Raw genomic sequence first — 18,573 nt, forward strand, 5'->3', positions numbered from 1 at the left:
GAACACTGACTGTATGAATAAAGAACTTCATACTGTTTTACTTTGGGATGATACTTTAACCTAGGTTAACTGACTAGCTACAATAATAGTGGATACAACATATCCTAACTTACCATTATCTAGGATACATTTTGTTATGAAAGATTCTACGAGCATGCTTCCCATCTCGAATTTGAAGGCTAGGCGCGTGCAGAGCTCAAAATAGTCCGTTAGTTAACGTTACAAGTCACAAATTAAAACGGTTGAGGTCAGGTCACCTGAATGTTGGATTGTTAACTTGCTACTAAACCTATTACGTTAACTTCAGTTATCCGAAAAGTAACCTACAAGCATATTTAAGGTAAAGTTAGTTTGGAAAGGTAATGTTGGACTTGGTGTTTGGTTTATCTGCAGTATGGAGTTCACAATTGATAGATAACGTGCAGTTAGCTAACGTTAACATTAGCTACATTGCAAGTATTGTGATGTAACATATTCGTTATTGTTTAGTTATCATTTGGAGCTAACAACGTTTGGTGTAGTAGAATAATTTACTTAAAACATTGTATTGACTATTTGCTAATCTAACTTCAACTGGAAGATGGAGAGGGAGCGAGGTTTTAACTTCAGACTACTGGTACCACCAAGAAGCAATAACGTTACAGGACAGGTCTCTGCAGTCAAGCCTCAAGATATTTTTGAAGACACTGGCAGCTGCGGTTTTGAGAAGGTAGCATCAGAGAAGGTTGAGTTCTAACGTTAAAGGATCTTTGACCATATATATGGGTAGCACTATGATTAACGTTAAGAACGTCAGCGTGTTATATTCTGATCTGCTAACATTATGCAAAGCTGACATTAGCTATCACAAGAAAGGCACAGCATTAAAGTTTGTTCCTGGATTGTTCCCGCATTGAGTTATACAACCACTACTGTGGTTTTTGTTGTGTAATTCAACAGTAGTCATATGCCATTTCCTATTGTAAGATTATATCGGAACGTCCAACCTCTTACGTGTCACTTAATATTAATTTCTATACAAACCAAGACGGCGGATTCCTAAAGAAACGCAAGCACCCACACCATAAGTTTATCTAAATTGTCTATGTACCAAAAATTACATTTTACCGTGACTCGAAGAGTGTTGTAAGGCTGAGGGTACAAATCTGCTTGGAGCTCCAGTGGAATTTTGATTTGCCGACGAGAAATCTCGGGCTAACCGTTCATGTGACTGAGAAAGGTTGGGAATAAGCACCCACCAGCCCATCACTTAACTCCGAGCGTGGTAAACAAAATCGAATATTTCAGGCAGTAAAAGCCCCGGTAAGAACCAAACTAGATTTTGTTCAAATCTACACACCTATGGCTACTGAAAAATGTCAGGTTAATTTAGCAAATGTTATTTTGAAGTATTAAAAAACTTCCTTGTTTTAAGAATTTTCGAAGAAATGGTTGGTAATTAAATTAGTACGTTTATGAGTATATCACTTAAGTTAACGATTTAACATTATAGGTCTGCTTATTGAATATTTTGTAATGTTTTTAAGGGTTTCAACAAATGTTTTGAGAAGGAGCTTAACATGCCATTTACTAGCAATGGTATGACTGTGAAGTTGCCTACAAAACCAAATAGGACAGGTAAGAGGAGACTAAGCTACCAAATTAAAGTGATATGTAACAAGGGGACAATGGAATCTGGATATAAAGTGAGTTTTAATGGATCCTTGTTTGCACTCCATGAATGTTTTTTTCTCTGTGGGTGCATGCATGTTCTCAGATGTATCAAAGAAGATAGCTGTTATGCCGATGGAGAAAGAGGAGGTGTGTCTGGTAGAAAGATTAATAGAATTAAAATGTTTTTTACTCTAGCTTGTATATCAATAATTTTAGTCTCTGCCCATTCTATTTTTTTTTATGTTCTTTCAGATGCCAGTAAAATCTAGTCAGTTGTATTCTAAACTTTTTGAAGAAGCGGAAAAGATAAAAAACTGGAAGTCCAAACTAGACTCAGAGGTCTCACAGAAAGACAGGAAATTGCAGGAAAATAAAAGAACAATTGAAACCCAGCGCAAGGCAATTCAGGAATTACAGGTAAAGACATAGTATTTCTAAATATACTGAAATACTGATTGTATTTACTTTTGACACAATATCTTGTTTTATCTATCTTTGTGTTCTTTCAAGTTTGAAAATGAAAGTCTCAGCATGAAACTAGAGGAACAAATCAATGAAAACACAGACCTGAGGAATAAGTATGTGGAATGCATGATGTTGTAACTTTAGTTTGTTTACTTGCTCATATGCATTCTAGTTGTACACTAATGTGTGTCATACATAGAATTGATTATCCACCTATGCCTCTATATACAGGACTAATGCCACCAGAAATTTGTGCAATATACTTAAAGACACATTTGAAAGATCTTCAGAGAACATTAATTTATGTAAGTCTTTATGGATATTTTAAGTATCAAGTGTTTCAGTATGTGCAGCAACAGAAAAATGGAAGTATGTTTTTTTTTTTTAGTTGAAACTGAAAGAGAAGAAACAAATCATCTCTTCATGCAAAACAGTGAGACTATTCAGGTAAACTTTGTAATGCTCATTGAAAATGATTAAAAAAAATAATTCTGCTTGGATTGAAAAATGATTGTGAATTATGTAGATATGTGATTAATTCAAACCAAGTGAAAATGTTATCTCACATAGAAAAAAAAATATGTATTTAAAATTGTGTTGAGTATTGTGTTGTTTATTCATTTTCAGCGTATGATTGATGCCTTTGAAGGGCTTCGGATTCAAGCAGAGCATGACCAGCAAGAAATGGCAAGAGGTACTGGCTTTTCTCTTTACATACCATATATTTTACAAGCAGACTAGATGTGAAAATGATTAGATTAATTTATGTTATTGTATGTTTTTGGTGGATGACAAAAACTTAAATAATATACATCTGATGTCCATGCAGTCAGAGACGGCCTACAACAGTTTGAGCATCTAAAAGAAACATTTGAAAAGGAATTCAGTTTGAAAGAAGAGGAGGTAATTAAATGTCAATCCAATTTTCCCTTTCAGGCATATTTTAATTAAATTGTTTGGGCCAATTAAAAAAAATAACATATCAGGAAAACTATGTGTCAGTAGATCTTTATGCTTAATTGTTTTAGGTTCTAACTCTTCAAACAAAACTTGCTAGTAAAGAAAATGAACTTAAGGAAATCTCTATCAGCCTACAAGAAATCCAAGTGAAATGCAATCGTCTCAATAAGGCAGAAGGTACATGTTCATCATCTCAGAAATTTGTGTTTTGAGCATCAGGAATTTAGTAGTTACAGTAAAGTGACAGGAGGAAATTGACAATGCTTTCAAGTGCCTGCTGTTATGTAATGTTTAGCCCAACATAAAGAAATGCTTCAGACATCTAGAGAAGAGCAGGACATCCTTGCAGAGAAACTACAAAGGACAGAGGTACTTCTCAAAGAAAGTGAGGTAAGATGTGCTTTAGCTCACATCTGGTGATAGAGTACCTAGGCCATGACGTAGTGTTATCAAGGTAGCAATTTCACTGGATCTAAACAAATCAATCTAACCATTATAGTGACAATAGTGGTGGCTTTCTTGATCTATTTAAATAATTTTTATTTAACGTTTCCAATATGTTAGTATATTGTTTTACACTGTAGGAATCCCATACTACAACATATATATTCGTACTAACACGATCAAATTTGTGACTACAGAGTTTTATTTAAACATGGGGTTCTTCCGTAAAAGAAACATGCATGTAACTTCACAGCATGCGGTTAAAATCTTGAAATTCATGGACGTGTCTGGGCTTTATTTTTGAGGCAAAAACTTCACTCTTCACATCAGCATTTGATAAGACGTGAAATATCCACTGGGATTTTGTTTCTTACAGGGAATCTGTGTTATGTGGCTAAGCGGCTGCCTAGCAGGTAAAACACGTTTACAACAACGGCTATAGCCTACAGTACATTTAAAAATAATTTATGAGGTAGAAACGATGCCTCATGTCTAAATGCGATGCTGTCGATGCCACTTCGAAAGTTTGTTTAGATCCAGTGACACTGCAGTCATGGAAACGGAACGTCACACTTCGGTACTATTGTTAGCCACTATGGCCATGATAGATTTATTATTGATCTTTTTTGAATACAGCATATTCTTGAGTATATTTAATGGTATGTACTGTACATATTACAGCAGGGGTCTCAAACTCAAATGAGCTGGGGGCCACTTCCGCCAATGTCATCTAATTGGAGGGCCACATCAGTGTTAAAGAATAATACAGAAAAGAATGGCTATTTTCTAAAATGCAATGTTTTTTTCAAATACTGTATTTTCAAACACAAAACTACAAACAGAAAGTGCAAGTATTTTTATTTATTTTTAGACACCTGTGCTAGCAACCTTGTAGCTTATAAATAAAATAATGATAAAATAAATATTAATACCAATTATAAAAACAAACAAAAAAGCATAAAAACAGGTAGGCCTATGTGTGTGTTTCACACCAAATAAAAATGTTTTCCTCTCATAACTTTTTTAAACCTGGCAATAGGCGTCAGGGTTAAGAAAGCAACACCATGATTTTTATATCAAAATTTCAAAAGGCCATGGCTTGAAAGTGGTCAGAGATAAAGTCCTACTGTAAATGTAAAAATCTTTGAGTATAAACTCAAAAAGTTTATGAAGGGGGTACATTTACCCATCTAATTTGCCACTGGATGACAAGCACCTCAAATTATGCACCTTTCAGTAAATACTGGATGAACATATTTGAGCAGGTTTACTTTCTTTTTTGTCATATTACCCACATAACAAATTAACAGGAAAACACCTAAGATGTAGGCCTATACCAACAATAGTAAACTATTACTGGCCTATAACCACAAGGCCTACAATAAACCTGGTCAAATCAGTTCCTATCAAGGGTGACTTTGTAGTTCTTCAGAGCCCTATTTCTACTAGCCCTGCTGTCTGTACCACGTCCATTACGGACACTATCATCACGATTACCACTTCAACCTCCGAGGTTGGGCAGAGGGTTGAAATAAGCATGGTATGCTTAGTGGACACCGTCGTATACACGCAAAGACGCACCTCCATTCACAGACGCACCGTCACTATCACTGTCAATAGACGATCAATCATAATCTCCAAAAGGATATTCTCCTTCAGAATAAGAATAGGTGAATAACATAGCCTACCTAAGACTTCATCACACGTGAAAGTTTTTCAACATTTGGTGTAGGCCTATTTCTGCTTCAATTTGTGCATAACTATGGCCTGCATCGTGTCATTACAAATGCACGTCTTCGTGTTTCTCACGTGTAATAGGCTAAGTATTTCTGAAAACTTTGTGCAGCGATTTTGGGTTTGAATCAAGCTCTGCATGTCTAGCAAATAGTGGAGGAGAGTTAACCTGGCCCTAGCCAGATGAATGTCGTTCCGCTTAGCTCCGCCTAGCTTCACGCACATCCATCTGGAACCTCTTCCATTGAGAGTGATTTCTCCAACCAACTTTATGGTTTAGCCAATCAGGACGCAGGGCGGGAGTTTCATAGATGTGACATAGCGTAGAAGCGACTGTGAGACTGTTATCAGCGTCACGGGTTGGCTTCGATGAGAGTGGTTGAAGTAGCACGTCAATAGATGACGGACAAGTGGCTTATTCAATCATATGCAAGCATTTTTTGATTAGGTCCAGCCTTCTGAAGCAACACTTCAATGGATCGGTTCCAGATGGATGAGAGGAGCTAGGCGGAGCGAGATTCATCGGGCTAGGGCCAGGTTAGAGGAGAGTAGCCTACAAATGAGATTTGTCACCGTACTTGGATCTATCGTCTATTTTAATCAGTATCATTTATCGCAATTAAAAATACCCTCAAGGGCCAGATTACATTATTATTATGACCGCCGCTAGCGAAGCTAGCAAAGCGGTCATATAATGATTGTCAAAGTTTTTTTTTTTTTTCCCGTCATCTACTTCCTGAATTTTTGGTCAACGATACCCGGGACACCGAAACACCGGGGCAAATGAAATTTGGTGGGTATGTAGCCCCACTAGACTTTTACGGGAAAATTTTGTTTGGTCCCCGGGGGCCACTCCCCCTCCGCGCTGGGCCCCACGAAACCCAACAAATGCAGTTTTTCCTAAATAACTACCTGAACCGTGGCACCGAGGATGAAGACATTTTTATGGTATGTTGGTCTCAAGGGCCCACATCAACCTAGCCCATAATCACTCATTTGTGATTTGCACCCCCCCGGTAAAAAATGAAAATGCAATATCATTCTGCTTTAATTGCCCCTCTCTTCAGTTCAGATGTTCAGAACTGCACCAAATTTTATGTGTATGATTAACCTGGCATTCCCTGGGGGTATGCCAAGTTTCGTAGAATTTCATCCATGGGGGGGTCTAAAAAAATGTAAGTTATGTGTACATTTAGTGACTGTACACTCATTGGCCTGTAGATGGTGGTGCACACATATACACATGCACACACACACACAGGCACGCACATACTATCGGTATCGGCAATTAGAACGGCCGATAAATAATTACAAAATCAGTAGGATTAAAAGAAAACCAAATATTCATCATCATCATCATGGCTGCATTTCCAGTATTGGCGATACGTAGTAGAAAATAGGACGATTTTCACATGAAATGTAATTCCCATTTCTTCTTGAAGCCGAAATAAATCTGAGAATGTTTATCGGACATGCTTGGTTTTTACTGCAGGTAATATCAATAGCTATAGGACCTAGGTAGCCTACAATAATGTTACCGTTGGCATTGGTTGAGTGATGGAGGCCAATTTGATTGCATTTGTAGAGAACTATGTGGTTATACCAAGCAAATTGATAGCAGCACTAATTGTATCTTTCGACTGTCATCTCATTTGCTTATGACCATAACCTAGGCTACTAACAGGAGCTAAGTGAGTTAGCCACAACACGTTCGCTACATGATGGTTTTTTAATGGAAAATATATAGGCTACCTAAAAGATAACCTGTCTATGATGCATCCTAAACACCGGGTTGGGACATTTCTGCTCAAAGTCTCAAAAAGCATCTGTCAACGTTCATTCCCAAACACCCATATAGGCTACTTCAATCCTCTATTTTCAAAGGTGATTCAAGTAAGGAAGAGCATGGCCCAAAGTAAAGCAACTAGGACTGAAACTACATAAATTCCTCAAAGTGAATAATTTGTGTCAACTCGCCGCAATGTAGATTTATTAACGCACCCGTGATGATCTACATCTCTATTTAAACCAAATGTTTTAGAGCGCACGTTGAGAGATGTATCCAGGGCAGGGCTGTACCTACACATATTTGTTGCACGTGCTACAAAAATCATTCTTTGCAATGGATGATTTAGTGCCAACGTTACACCGGTCCGATACAGTTTTGCCTATGGCTGCCGTGACACTGAGATGCTTTTTGTTTGTTCGAAGTGCGTGTTTAGGGAGTGAGAGGGGAGTCGATGTGCTTTGATTCCAGCTTGGTAGTTGTAGTCTATGCGATTAAATTAGATTAGATTATGTGTGTGAAGTATCCAAACAATGATAACGCTTTCATTATGGCTGCTTTAGCCACAGACCTTGAGCTACTGTACAGTGGGTTGGGTTCCATTTAGAAGTGTCCACTTCATTCGCGCTTTCCGTGATTAACACAGCTGCGTGAAATGTATTACTACTGATATGCAAAACTATTAACTTTTCGCCAAGAGGTGGCAGCTTAAGTCCGCTTGATACTGTAAGCCATTGGTTCCCAAAGGAGATTTTATTTGGGTCGCCAGCATAGCCTAGTGACCATTTATGTTGTGTAATAGGCCTAGCATAGGGCCTACCTTATATAGTTTGTTAACAGTCACGGTTTTGTCATAACTCCTCTATGCATTTTTGCATTTAGAATAGCTCTGAAACCAGAGGGCGAACACGTCGCAGGGGGGGCGCTAGTGCGTGGATATCTCAATTTGCACGAACAATAACGGACGGTAGCTCTTCAACTTGGCCCATTAAAATGTGTATGAACAGTCTAACAACGCTATTCATGAAGGCCCTTTTGGACATATCAGTTATTTGCACCACTGGGTAAAACTACATTTTGTTTTAGACTACTGGTATTTAATTTGTGCATTGACAATAAAGCTGAATATCATATGAACTAGATGACTAAACTTATGCATATGTAGAAGAAGAAACATTCACAAAAATCCATGACATGACCTCTCTTCTTGAAAGCTGTTGAAAACTGCATGGAACTGACAGGGTTGGTACATCTAGTTTTGACATACTTCGCGGGCCGGGAGTTTGAGACCCCTGTATTAAAGGAATGACAGTCAGTAGCCATCACATGGCCTGAACAATGTTATGTTGGGTAATATTTTGTTAATGGCTGTTTTATTAACAGCGATCATTATATTGTCACTATTTCAGAATAAGAGGAGGGTTGTTATTTGTGTAAGGTGTTAAACTAAGTTGTTATGTCTGCATCTCTTCAGGAGAAAACAGCAGCCATTCTGCATACACTGGAGCTCACTAAACAGGAGCATGAAAAGATGATTGCTGAGAAGGTGGTTAAGCTGGAGGAGCTGATTACAATCCAGGAACAGCAGGCAGATCAACTTTCTGAACTCCAACAGACAGTTCAGGCTTTGCAGGACTCCCTAGCAACTGAGAAGCAGAGGTGTGTGCGTTTAACAACTGCACTTCATGTCAGGTGCCTGTGTTGCACCTGTTTTGAAAGTCTTTGAGAGTCTGATTGATGTAAAACATTCACTCAATACTCTTACAGGGTAGAAGAACTGGAGGTCATGCTTACCTCAGCATCAGAGAAACTTAACCAGAAAAACACAGAATTTGGTAAGTTGCATGTTTAAGTGTCTTCACAATTATTTTGCATTCTATTGTGTGTACAGGACTTGCACTGTGTGTTTTTGAAGGGAGAATAAGAGCGAGTACTGTGCTGTCTGTTCCAGGCAAAATCACTGAACAGAAGGAAGAAGCAGACAATCATATACAAATGCTTAAAACTGAATTGGTATTGTATCATTTTTAGAGAGAAATATTTTCCTTTTGTGTACTGACAGTTTTACTGTAGTAATGATAATACATTAGAAGATGATATGTTGCAATACATTTTTCATTCAGGAGGAAAAGTGTAAGTCAGTTGTGACTTTGGAAGAGCAGATAGAAACAAATGAGACCCAAATACTAGAACTCACCAAAGAGGTTGAGAAGATAAATGGTGAAATCCTTCAATTGCAGGTAATTGTATTATGGCCTGTATGCTCACTGTCTGTCTTCCTCAGACTATCATACTTTTTGTCATCATATAAACATGTATAAATTATAAATGTAAAAGAGATAAATATGTATTGGCGATCTAGAATTTCATCATTTTGTCTGACCTATGAAATGTATGACCTAGACTTATGCTAGATTCTGCTAGACTGTCTTTGGTGGTTTCTCCCTAAATTATGTGGTTTGTAGAGCAAAGTGACCATCATGTCTGATGAACGTGAGGACTTGGAGAAAACCCTTGAAACAGCTATGAATGAACAGAAGACCTTGAAGGAAATCACACAACAACTGGAGGTCTAGCTTAATATTGTGTTCTTATATTTAATACTTTCATTGTTAACTTGCACTGTATATATTATGCAAATGAAAACCTTGTAATGTAGTTTATTCTTGTTACAAAGACTAAGCTACAAGAATCTGAAGAACAGTTATCAGTTGCCCAAAGAAAGGAAGTAGAGTCAGAAAAGGAAATAGAGAGACTGAAGAAGGACACTGAGAAACATGAGTAAGTTTTAGTGTTGTACACAATGCCATTGTGTATTGAAGATCCAATTGATTACCTCTAATACAATTTCTGTAACAATAATAAAATGAAATATTTTGCTATCATAATGTATTTCTAAGCAGTGTTACCTGGTGTTTCTCTATTAAATGTATGCATTTCATAAACCTGGTAACATCACAGATTTAATGTTTGTATTAGGGAGGAATGTAAGAAACTGACAGAAAATATGAATCAGCTGATGATACAGAAGAACACAATTCAGCAACAAGTGAAAGGGAGCACATCTGAGACTAAGGCTCTTGAAGGCCTTCTAAAGGTTTTATTGACTTATTATTCATGTTAAAGCCTCACGATACTGCAAAAGTTGTTAATTCAGCAGATGTCACAAAGCTAATTAATTGCTTAAATTGTATAACGTTGAACAGGAAAGTAAAGTAAATGAAGAGAAGAGTAAGAATGAAATTGTACGTCTAGAGGAGGAAAAACAGCAACTGAAGTAAGAAATATGCTAGTGTTACAAAAAAATGTGTGGATTAATTATGTGTTATGTGACTATTACTCCTTTGTGCAATTTTCACTTAAGTAATTGTACAATTTTAGAGCAGAATTGAAAGTACTCCATACTAAAATTGAAGAGCAGCATCAACAAACTGAAGAACTTCAGGAGAAGCTTGATGCATGTGTAAGAGTATATTTTATTCAATGCTTTTTGAATAAATGATGTTTGTATCATATTAAGTGTTTGTTTAGGTTATCCTTTTTTACTTGGGGAGTTTGCCTTACACTTGATAAACTGATAAGGTTATTTTAAAAGTCATATGTTACGAATACGAATTTCCATACAGAAATATGGATGCTATTCCGTGAACAATTTGAATTTCAAATGGTGAAAGCATTACAATGTTAGTTAAATGGAACTATATCTATCCATGAAAATCCTTGCTTTAAACTGATTGTATTTTAGCCTCATGTTTTCAGAACTTCAGAAAACTTCTCTGAAACTGATTATCACTTTCTTCTTCCTTTAGAGTAAAACTTCACAGAATGAAGCAACTAAAAAGGACAAGCAAGTGAAAGCTTTAGAGCTTAAGGTGACATGTGCATTCATAATTCTTGTGCTCTTTCTGTTAATCACAATCTTTTTTCTAGAACTTTCTTATCATTATTCTTATCCTTTTAGCTGGGTACTTTGAAAACAAAATTAGAGAACAAAACTAAAGCACATGATGACATTCAGAAAGAGGTAAGATATAGCAGCATTACAGCATATACACAGTAATCTGTATAGAAATAACCATCTTCCTTTACACATGTCTTTTACCCAGAATAAAGGCCTTCTGAAGCAGATCAGCGCAAATAATGAAGAAAAGACTCAGCTAGAAAAAGAGGTTGGCATGCTGTTATGTTTTTGCTTATAATTACTTACTACTTTTATCACTCATCTAATATAATCCCATGCATAGTTGGGAGCTAGCTGGAATTGAGTCATGTGCTATTCATTGAGTTCTCTTGTTTCTTTGCCACCTAATGCAACTGTAGTAATCTGTTTGCATTCATTGTGATGTTTTCTTGTCTCTTGATTTTGTTCCAGATAACTCAGTTTAAAGAGGAGGCGCAGAGGGTTCAGATGTGCCATGAGGAGGAACTTCGGAGAGTCAGCAGTGACCTTACTGCCAAATCAGGCTCAGAGGCAGTGCTCCAAGAAGAGGTTTCAAGAAGCTTGACTTTTACTATTGAATAGGAAGGGCTCTCTAATGCTGTGCTGGATAAGAAAATGTGTTGTATACTGTAGTATAAGTATAGTATAGTATATCTTTTGATCCCATGAGGGAAATTTGGTCTCTGCATTTATCCCAATCTGAATTAGTGAAACACACTGAGCACACAGTAAACACACTAATCCTGGCGCAGTGAGCTGCCTGCAACAACAGCGGCGCTCGGGGAGCAGTGAGGGGTTAGGTCAAGGACACTTCAGCCATGCCTAATGGTCGGGGTTCAAACCGGCAACCCGGTTACAAGTCCGAAGCGCTAACCAGTAGGCCACGGCTGCCCCCTTGTTTTTGTCACAGGTGAATAAATTAAAACAAGCAGCTGCTGAAGCTCTGAAAAGCAAAGAAGATACAGAGATTAAATGTCAACACAAGATATCAGACATGGTTGCATTAATGGACAAGCACAAGGTACAGCATTTTAACACATATGGCACCTCACAATACAGTCATATTAACATTTTAGTAATTAAATACAAAATACATTTAGTAAATACAGTAAATAATCATATTTTTTCATACACAATTATCATTTGTTATATTCTTCCAGAATCAATATGACAATATGGTTAAGGAGAAAGACTCTGAGCTTGAGGAGAGGATGAAGAAGGCCATTGAGATTAGTGCCAGTAAAACATCATTAGTGAGTAACTAGTGCAGTACCCGTTCAAACATGCTGTTCCTGTAGAAAACTTGTAGCCCAATTACATGCCCGCAGGCAGGCCTGCTTTAAAAAATAGGATGATAGGGAAAAAACATAATAATCACAGCTATAAGCATTCAATAATGAATACTGAATATTATATTATAATATAATAGATGTGCAGTGAACAGAATTTAAGCATAGCTGCATCTGATATCTTTTAATTTTTTTACAGATCAAAATGACATAAGCCTAACAACTGTTTTGAGTCAAGGCTGTTTAGCCTATTGAATAACTTGATAGAGAAGACAAACCATTTTGTGGAATGATGAATTATCATATGAAATTTGCAACGATGTGAAAACGATCTCTGGTAGCCTATACGTGATAACACGCTCTGTCTGCTGAACAGTAAACTGTTCAGTAAACAAAATATGTAAGGGATAATTTATATACAGCCGGTCAATATCGGGAAAATAAGTCCCGACAGGGTGAACTGGACTTGTTTTCGCCTTGAAGGGACTTATTTTTTCGATAATGACAGGCGTTTTATACATTAACCCACTTATTATACAGCTGCATGCCAAAACGAAAAAATAAACTCCACGATATGTCTCTTTACATTTATTTGTTACCGTTTTTGTTGTGGCTTTTGCTGAAAAACAAATAGTTTGCAACACGCTGAACTTAAATCAAACATTCTTTAGAACACAGCTGATCAACCGTCTGCTTTCACTTTTGAATGAAGTTCGTTTGCAAGTAACCAGAGTGATATGAAAGACGTGAATCAGAAGCACAAAACCCGTTGCAATTGACAGCGGTCATTATATGTTTCAGCTGTCAATACATGGTCCATATTTGACCGTAGAACGTTGGGAAATCCCATTCAAGTCGATGGAGCGTTCTACTAGCATTGTGAAGATTTAAAAAAACATAACTAACCACTTGTAACTCCTGAGTTAATCATAAACTAATCATTAGTGCATGTGTTAATCATTATTTTTTATAAAGGCACATGTAGGTGTCAATAGTTTCTTAATCATTGACACATCCATGTAGTTATTATAAAGTGTCACAGTAAATTTAACTAATTTAAATTCAGACGTCATTCATGACAGACGGCTTTCAGTTCAGATGTCTTCCTTATTCCTTTGTCATTTCTGACTGAAGCATAACAATATTTCAGTGAAAACGGAACTAATACATTTACATTTATTAGTTGTCATCCAAAGTGACTTAAAAAAAGAGGACTAACATTCAAACCACATTGTAAAGGAGACCTTAGGATAACAATACATAATACTTTTACAATCACCAACTGAAGTTTCAACTATGAAAAAAAATGTATTTCCTGGTGCCATATATGAGCTAGTCAAACAAGCATGTTATTATTTTATCTAGTTAAATAAGTAGGCATTTTCTTGTATTGCCAGTATTTGTCCTAATACTGTAGTTACTCCAGTGTTCATTTTGTCATCAGTGTTTTTTTGTTTGCTTGGTAGGAACTGGAGCTGTCCCAGTTGCAAATTCAGAATGGACACATAAAACAACAGCTTGACAATGAAAAAAAAGAAATGGTAACACTTGACATGAATTGGGATGAGAGGAAAAGAAGGCACAAAGATTTGTATTATTTTGATTTGTTTGTTTGTTTGTTTGTTTATTGCTAGGCACGTCTTACTCAAGAAGTGAAGGAACTCAAGACGTCCCTGAAATCACAGAAAAATGACCATAAGCAAATAGAGGTTGGTGTTTCATAAAGCTGGACAACTTAGTTTCAGTCTTTGTCCAACTCTCAGTCATGGCACTTGCTACCAGTGCTTGTCACAAAGTGACATTGACTCATCTATTTCTCTATTGAAGGAAAACCTGGAGAAAGACATTACAAATTTGAAAAAACAAATGAAATCGTTAAAAAAAGACAAACATCAAGTGGTAAGGAGAAATGTGTGAATTTACCAGAGATATGGAATAACACATTTTATGATTTATTTCACATTTTAAAACTCTTTCTGCTAGAGTCCTGTTTGCTAAGGAACCATAATCATAATCCTTTCTATGTCCTGAGATACCTGAAATAAGTGCGCCAGAGTTGTCCAGAAAAGTCCAAAGAGGTTTGGCCACACCAAAAGTGTCTACTTCTAAGAGGTCGGCGTTTGCAACAACAGAAATGGAAGATGACCCTTTCTTTGCAACGCCATCCAGACACGCAACCATAAAAGTATTTGAAACGCCTCAAGTGAGTTCACAATGAAGCCATAAATATGGTAACAGGAACAATGGTCTAAACATCATGACTTCCTGTGTAACTTTTACTATTGGCATATTAACCCTTTTTTTGTTTTTTTTTAAGACAAATGTAAAAGATGTCCTCCAGACCCCATCCAGGACCTCGGGGAGTAAAATTGGAACCACACCTCGAATTAAAGTACAATTTTCTACTTCTTAACACAGTGGTCTCTTCAATGAGTAATGAGAACGTATCCTATTTAACCGAGCGGTCTGTTTTTTCTGTTTGGATCAGTCTTTCAGAATCCGAACCCCACCCTCAAGTGAAAAGTCTGTGCCGTGGCAAAAAAACACTTTAGAGCTAGACCCCAAATCAGATAGCTCAGAAGCAACTGACTTACTGGTAATGTATAACTTTTTTCTACTCATCTCTTGTCTGCACCTTTATTTTTCAGTCAATCACTAAAGCATCTATCTTCCCCTATTTCATCACTTTTGCTTGTGATTCATGTCAGTATCTATAACCTGCTACATTTTGCAGGGGTTTGAACATGCCATGCCAAGCCATTTTTCAGCACCACTGAAGAAAACTTTGGCTCTCGACATAAAGGTAATCTGATGGAGTTAACAGTTATCCACTCTGAAAAAAATGTATCTCACACATAATGTCAGCTGAGTTCATTTTCTGCAGTATAGTTTAACACAGGGATGGGCAACTTTGATGATAGAGAGGGCCACAAAATGTTCTTGTCGCTGTCAGAGGGCCAGATGTGATCACGCACGTCCACCACTGGGATATCAGGAATCAGGAGTATTAAAAGTATATAGAGTAGCCTATGTCTGCACGGTTTATTAAACCAACATGCATTAATTTAATATGTTCTATACTCAAATGCATTTTTAATATTGCTTCTATTCACCAACAAACTTGAAATAAACTAAAAGATATTACACATTCACAATAAACCTTTTTTTTCCACTGCAATGGGTAAGTGACTCTTAAAAAGGCTCTATTGTTAGTATATCTTAACCAGGTAAAATTCCATGACTTTTCTAACAAAAATCCTGAATTTACATCGGGAAATTAAAAAATGGCCATTGAAAAAAACAGGTAGGGGTAACTAACCACTCATGGAAGTAGTAATGGGGAAAAGCTAATAACTAAATAAACACCAATGCTGCGTGTAAATATTGTATTAGGCCTAATGTATTTTGGCAAGTCAATTTTAAAATCCTACAATAAAATTCCCTGATATTTCATGACTTTGCCCCCCTAAGATATAATTCCCTGACCTTCCATGTCTGGAATAGACTTTGTTAAAATGCTGATGGTATTTTTGAAATTCCATGACCCGTGGGAACCGTGCTTTACTTTGAGGTCGGCTACGACAGCGGCTCTAGAAGCTCCAATATAGCTATCTTCGTGCATGGTGTTGTAGTGTTGACTTAAGTTCACGGCTGATTTCGTTTCTAAGCATAGCCTACTAAACACATAAGTTGACTTTGAATTCTGTGTTAAAATCAGCTGTTTCCCACCTTGTCTATGATTCTGAGTTTTCTTTATAAACCGCTCTCTGTATCTCTTCCTCGCTCGCTGGCTGTAGTGAAGAAAGCTCGACTCCGCTGGATTTTTTATATAGGAAGCGCCCCTATCGGTGGCCCGTATAATTACAATAAGGATCCTGTTCAGATGTGGTAAAAACAGAGTGCGAATTACCCCACCATAATTGGGGGGTACTGCTCCTTCACTTCTTCTATGACCATCATGGTCCACTACCCTATCAATCCCCATTGTGATCGCCAAGTGCAACATGTGTTGTGCAATACACATACAAGCTCTAAACATGCGACAAACTGATAATCAGTAGGCTACAGAATATCTCATTGTTATTATATATCCAAAAGAGAACTGTTTTGATCAACTCTCAAAAGTTAGAAGTTAAGTGCACTGAAATACCATTCTAATTACTAGTAAAAGTAATACCTTTACAAGAAGCCTATTGCCTATTTCATGACATTGATTTGGTTTATTTTTAGATTACATAAGACCTGGAGGTAAGATCCAACCCTCTAATATAGCCTAGCCTACTGTATAAACAGAAACCAATTCTCCATTATAGTCTATGGTAGTCAGTGTCAAATCAACACAATTGCCTAGAGATATGTGAAACCTAAGCAATATTTAATGTGATTAAGGAGCATACAGCCTAGGCCCTACTATGAAAAAACATACTACCACATAAGAACTACAGAGCGGTAAAAAGAATCCGATAACCAGAATGTAAAAACAATACTAACCAATTAAAAACAAATTCAAATACTAGCATGTAGGCCTACTATTTAGCCTAGGCTACTTGGCTCTTTATGTTTCCACAGGTTTCACTGATGTTATGTAGGCTTAACTACATCAGACCTTCTTGTGCATAATAAAAACAACACAGGATCTGTGCCAAACTAATTTACAAAAGGGCACAATAATTTATTCAAGATAAAATGAGAATCAATGGACACCTATGGACTGGAGTTCATCTCCTTGGAAATGACAATCGATTTTACCTCACTACAATGTAAAATAATAATAAATGATTTAAATAGAGAACTATCTTGCTAACTATTGGTAACTAACCAAGGTCCACTTTACTAGCCTCAGTGGGTAAGTAGCAGGTAAGTAGCCAGTAATTAAATATATGAAGACGTGACATGAGCTATGAAAGAACAAAACACGTTAATACATGAAGGTTGTAAAATAGCACATTTTCAACAAGCTAGACGTCTGCTAGCAACTTACATTTACCCATGCACGTCAGCAGCAAACCGAATTTAGGCTACTGGAGAAATCTAGCGTTTTGTCATTCAACGTTGACACTTGCTTGAGAAATTGAAGTCGCTCTCCATCTCCGTTGCTTCTATTTTTCCTAGTGAAAATAGGAGTTGACTTGTATTATAGCCAACTGTAATGATATTTTTTCACAATATCAGAAAAATTATCTGACCCCCCCAAAACTGATATTTCTGTCTCTTTGGGGGGTACTGGGTCTTCATTGGGGGGTATAGTACCCCCCAGTACCCCGTGTAATTCGAACTATGGTAAAAACACATGAAACAAACATTTTAATGACATTTAAAAATTGATCCGCGGGCCGCACTGAGTGAGGAGGACCGCATGCGGCCCGCGGGCCGCCAGTTGCCCATCCCTGCTGTAAATCATCAAATTATGGCCGGGATTCTATTTATAACAGGGCCTCAGATTCTGACAAATAAAGGCCGGTCCCTAAATAGCCTACAAGCCGAGGTAATTATTACCTACATTGTTTCGATTTAACTGAATTAAATAAAAGAGCTCTTCTTAATATTTTATATTGCCGGCAATGAAAAGTCGTTGTCCTACACTGGGTCTCCAACATGTCGCTCTCAAGCTAACTGTCGCTCGCCACCCCCTTCTGAGCTTGCCAGAGGCTGAAGCTGTACTAGCCTACATTTAAACACAATTGTTGCCGAGAGGCATTCCAGCCTACGAATTTAATAAAAAAGTAAATCATGCATAATTTAAAAAAAATTACTCAATTTAGGCTACCGTAGGCCCACGCAATAATGATCCATTACAGCACAGCGCACATTCAATTAATGAATGAAAGCGGATGCCTTGTCTCGCAATAAACAGTGGGTGGAAATCTCGACACTCTTTCAACTGCATGAAACTTAATAGTGAACCATCAAATACCCCCAGGGTGCATAAGTATATACCCCCCTATGTTAAATTCCCATAGAGGCAGGCAGATTTTTATTTTTAAAGGCCAGTTGTTTCATGTTATTCCACTGTAGCATGGAGATCAGTAGCATGTGTATGAGACTGAATGTTTTCATCTGTCCACTGTAAGATTTTAGTCAATTATTCTATCTCTCAACTCAGACTCCAAGTCCAGCTATCCAGAAATCTCCAGGAGCAGCATTGAAGCTGGCTGCTATGAAGAGAATGAGAGATGCTGGGTGGACAGCTGTTGCCAATTTGGACAGAAAGAAAAAGAGAGAAACAGAGAAAATCTTTGCTTAGGACATTTTCAGAGTTAAACTTTAAAGTGGCATACCAATACTGAAGGATAAATCCACTG

The 18,573-nt window shown here is 37.2% G+C and overlaps 1 protein-coding gene across 1 annotated transcript; it reads left to right on the forward strand.

Annotated features, from left to right (window-relative positions):
• The first annotated feature begins 580 nt into the window (after nucleotides 1-580).
• On the forward strand, nucleotides 581-18,524 carry sycp1 (synaptonemal complex protein 1). The gene is made up of 24 exons (XM_076269184.1): nucleotides 581-709; nucleotides 1,527-1,617; nucleotides 1,757-1,800; nucleotides 1,906-2,070; nucleotides 2,164-2,231; nucleotides 2,350-2,423; nucleotides 2,507-2,565; nucleotides 2,746-2,812; nucleotides 2,948-3,021; nucleotides 3,147-3,255; nucleotides 3,374-3,468; nucleotides 8,517-8,630; nucleotides 9,508-9,612; nucleotides 9,720-9,823; nucleotides 10,424-10,505; nucleotides 10,852-10,914; nucleotides 11,004-11,066; nucleotides 11,415-11,531; nucleotides 11,893-12,003; nucleotides 12,143-12,235; nucleotides 13,738-13,812; nucleotides 14,589-14,634; nucleotides 14,734-14,927; nucleotides 18,375-18,524. The coding sequence occupies exons 1-24, from the start codon at nucleotides 581-583 to the stop codon at nucleotides 18,513-18,515; spliced, it is 2,283 nt and encodes a 760-aa protein (XP_076125299.1). The 3' UTR covers nucleotides 18,516-18,524.
• The last annotated feature ends 49 nt before the right edge of the window (nucleotides 18,525-18,573 follow it).

Source organism: Alosa pseudoharengus, unplaced genomic scaffold (assembly GCF_046254945.1).
Source record: "Alosa pseudoharengus isolate Yale_2024_CS ecotype anadromous, Long Island Sound unplaced genomic scaffold, YU_APseudo_1.1 YU_APseudo_1.1_scf_5, whole genome shotgun sequence".
Classification (NCBI taxonomy): Eukaryota; Metazoa; Chordata; class Actinopteri; order Clupeiformes; family Clupeidae; genus Alosa; species Alosa pseudoharengus.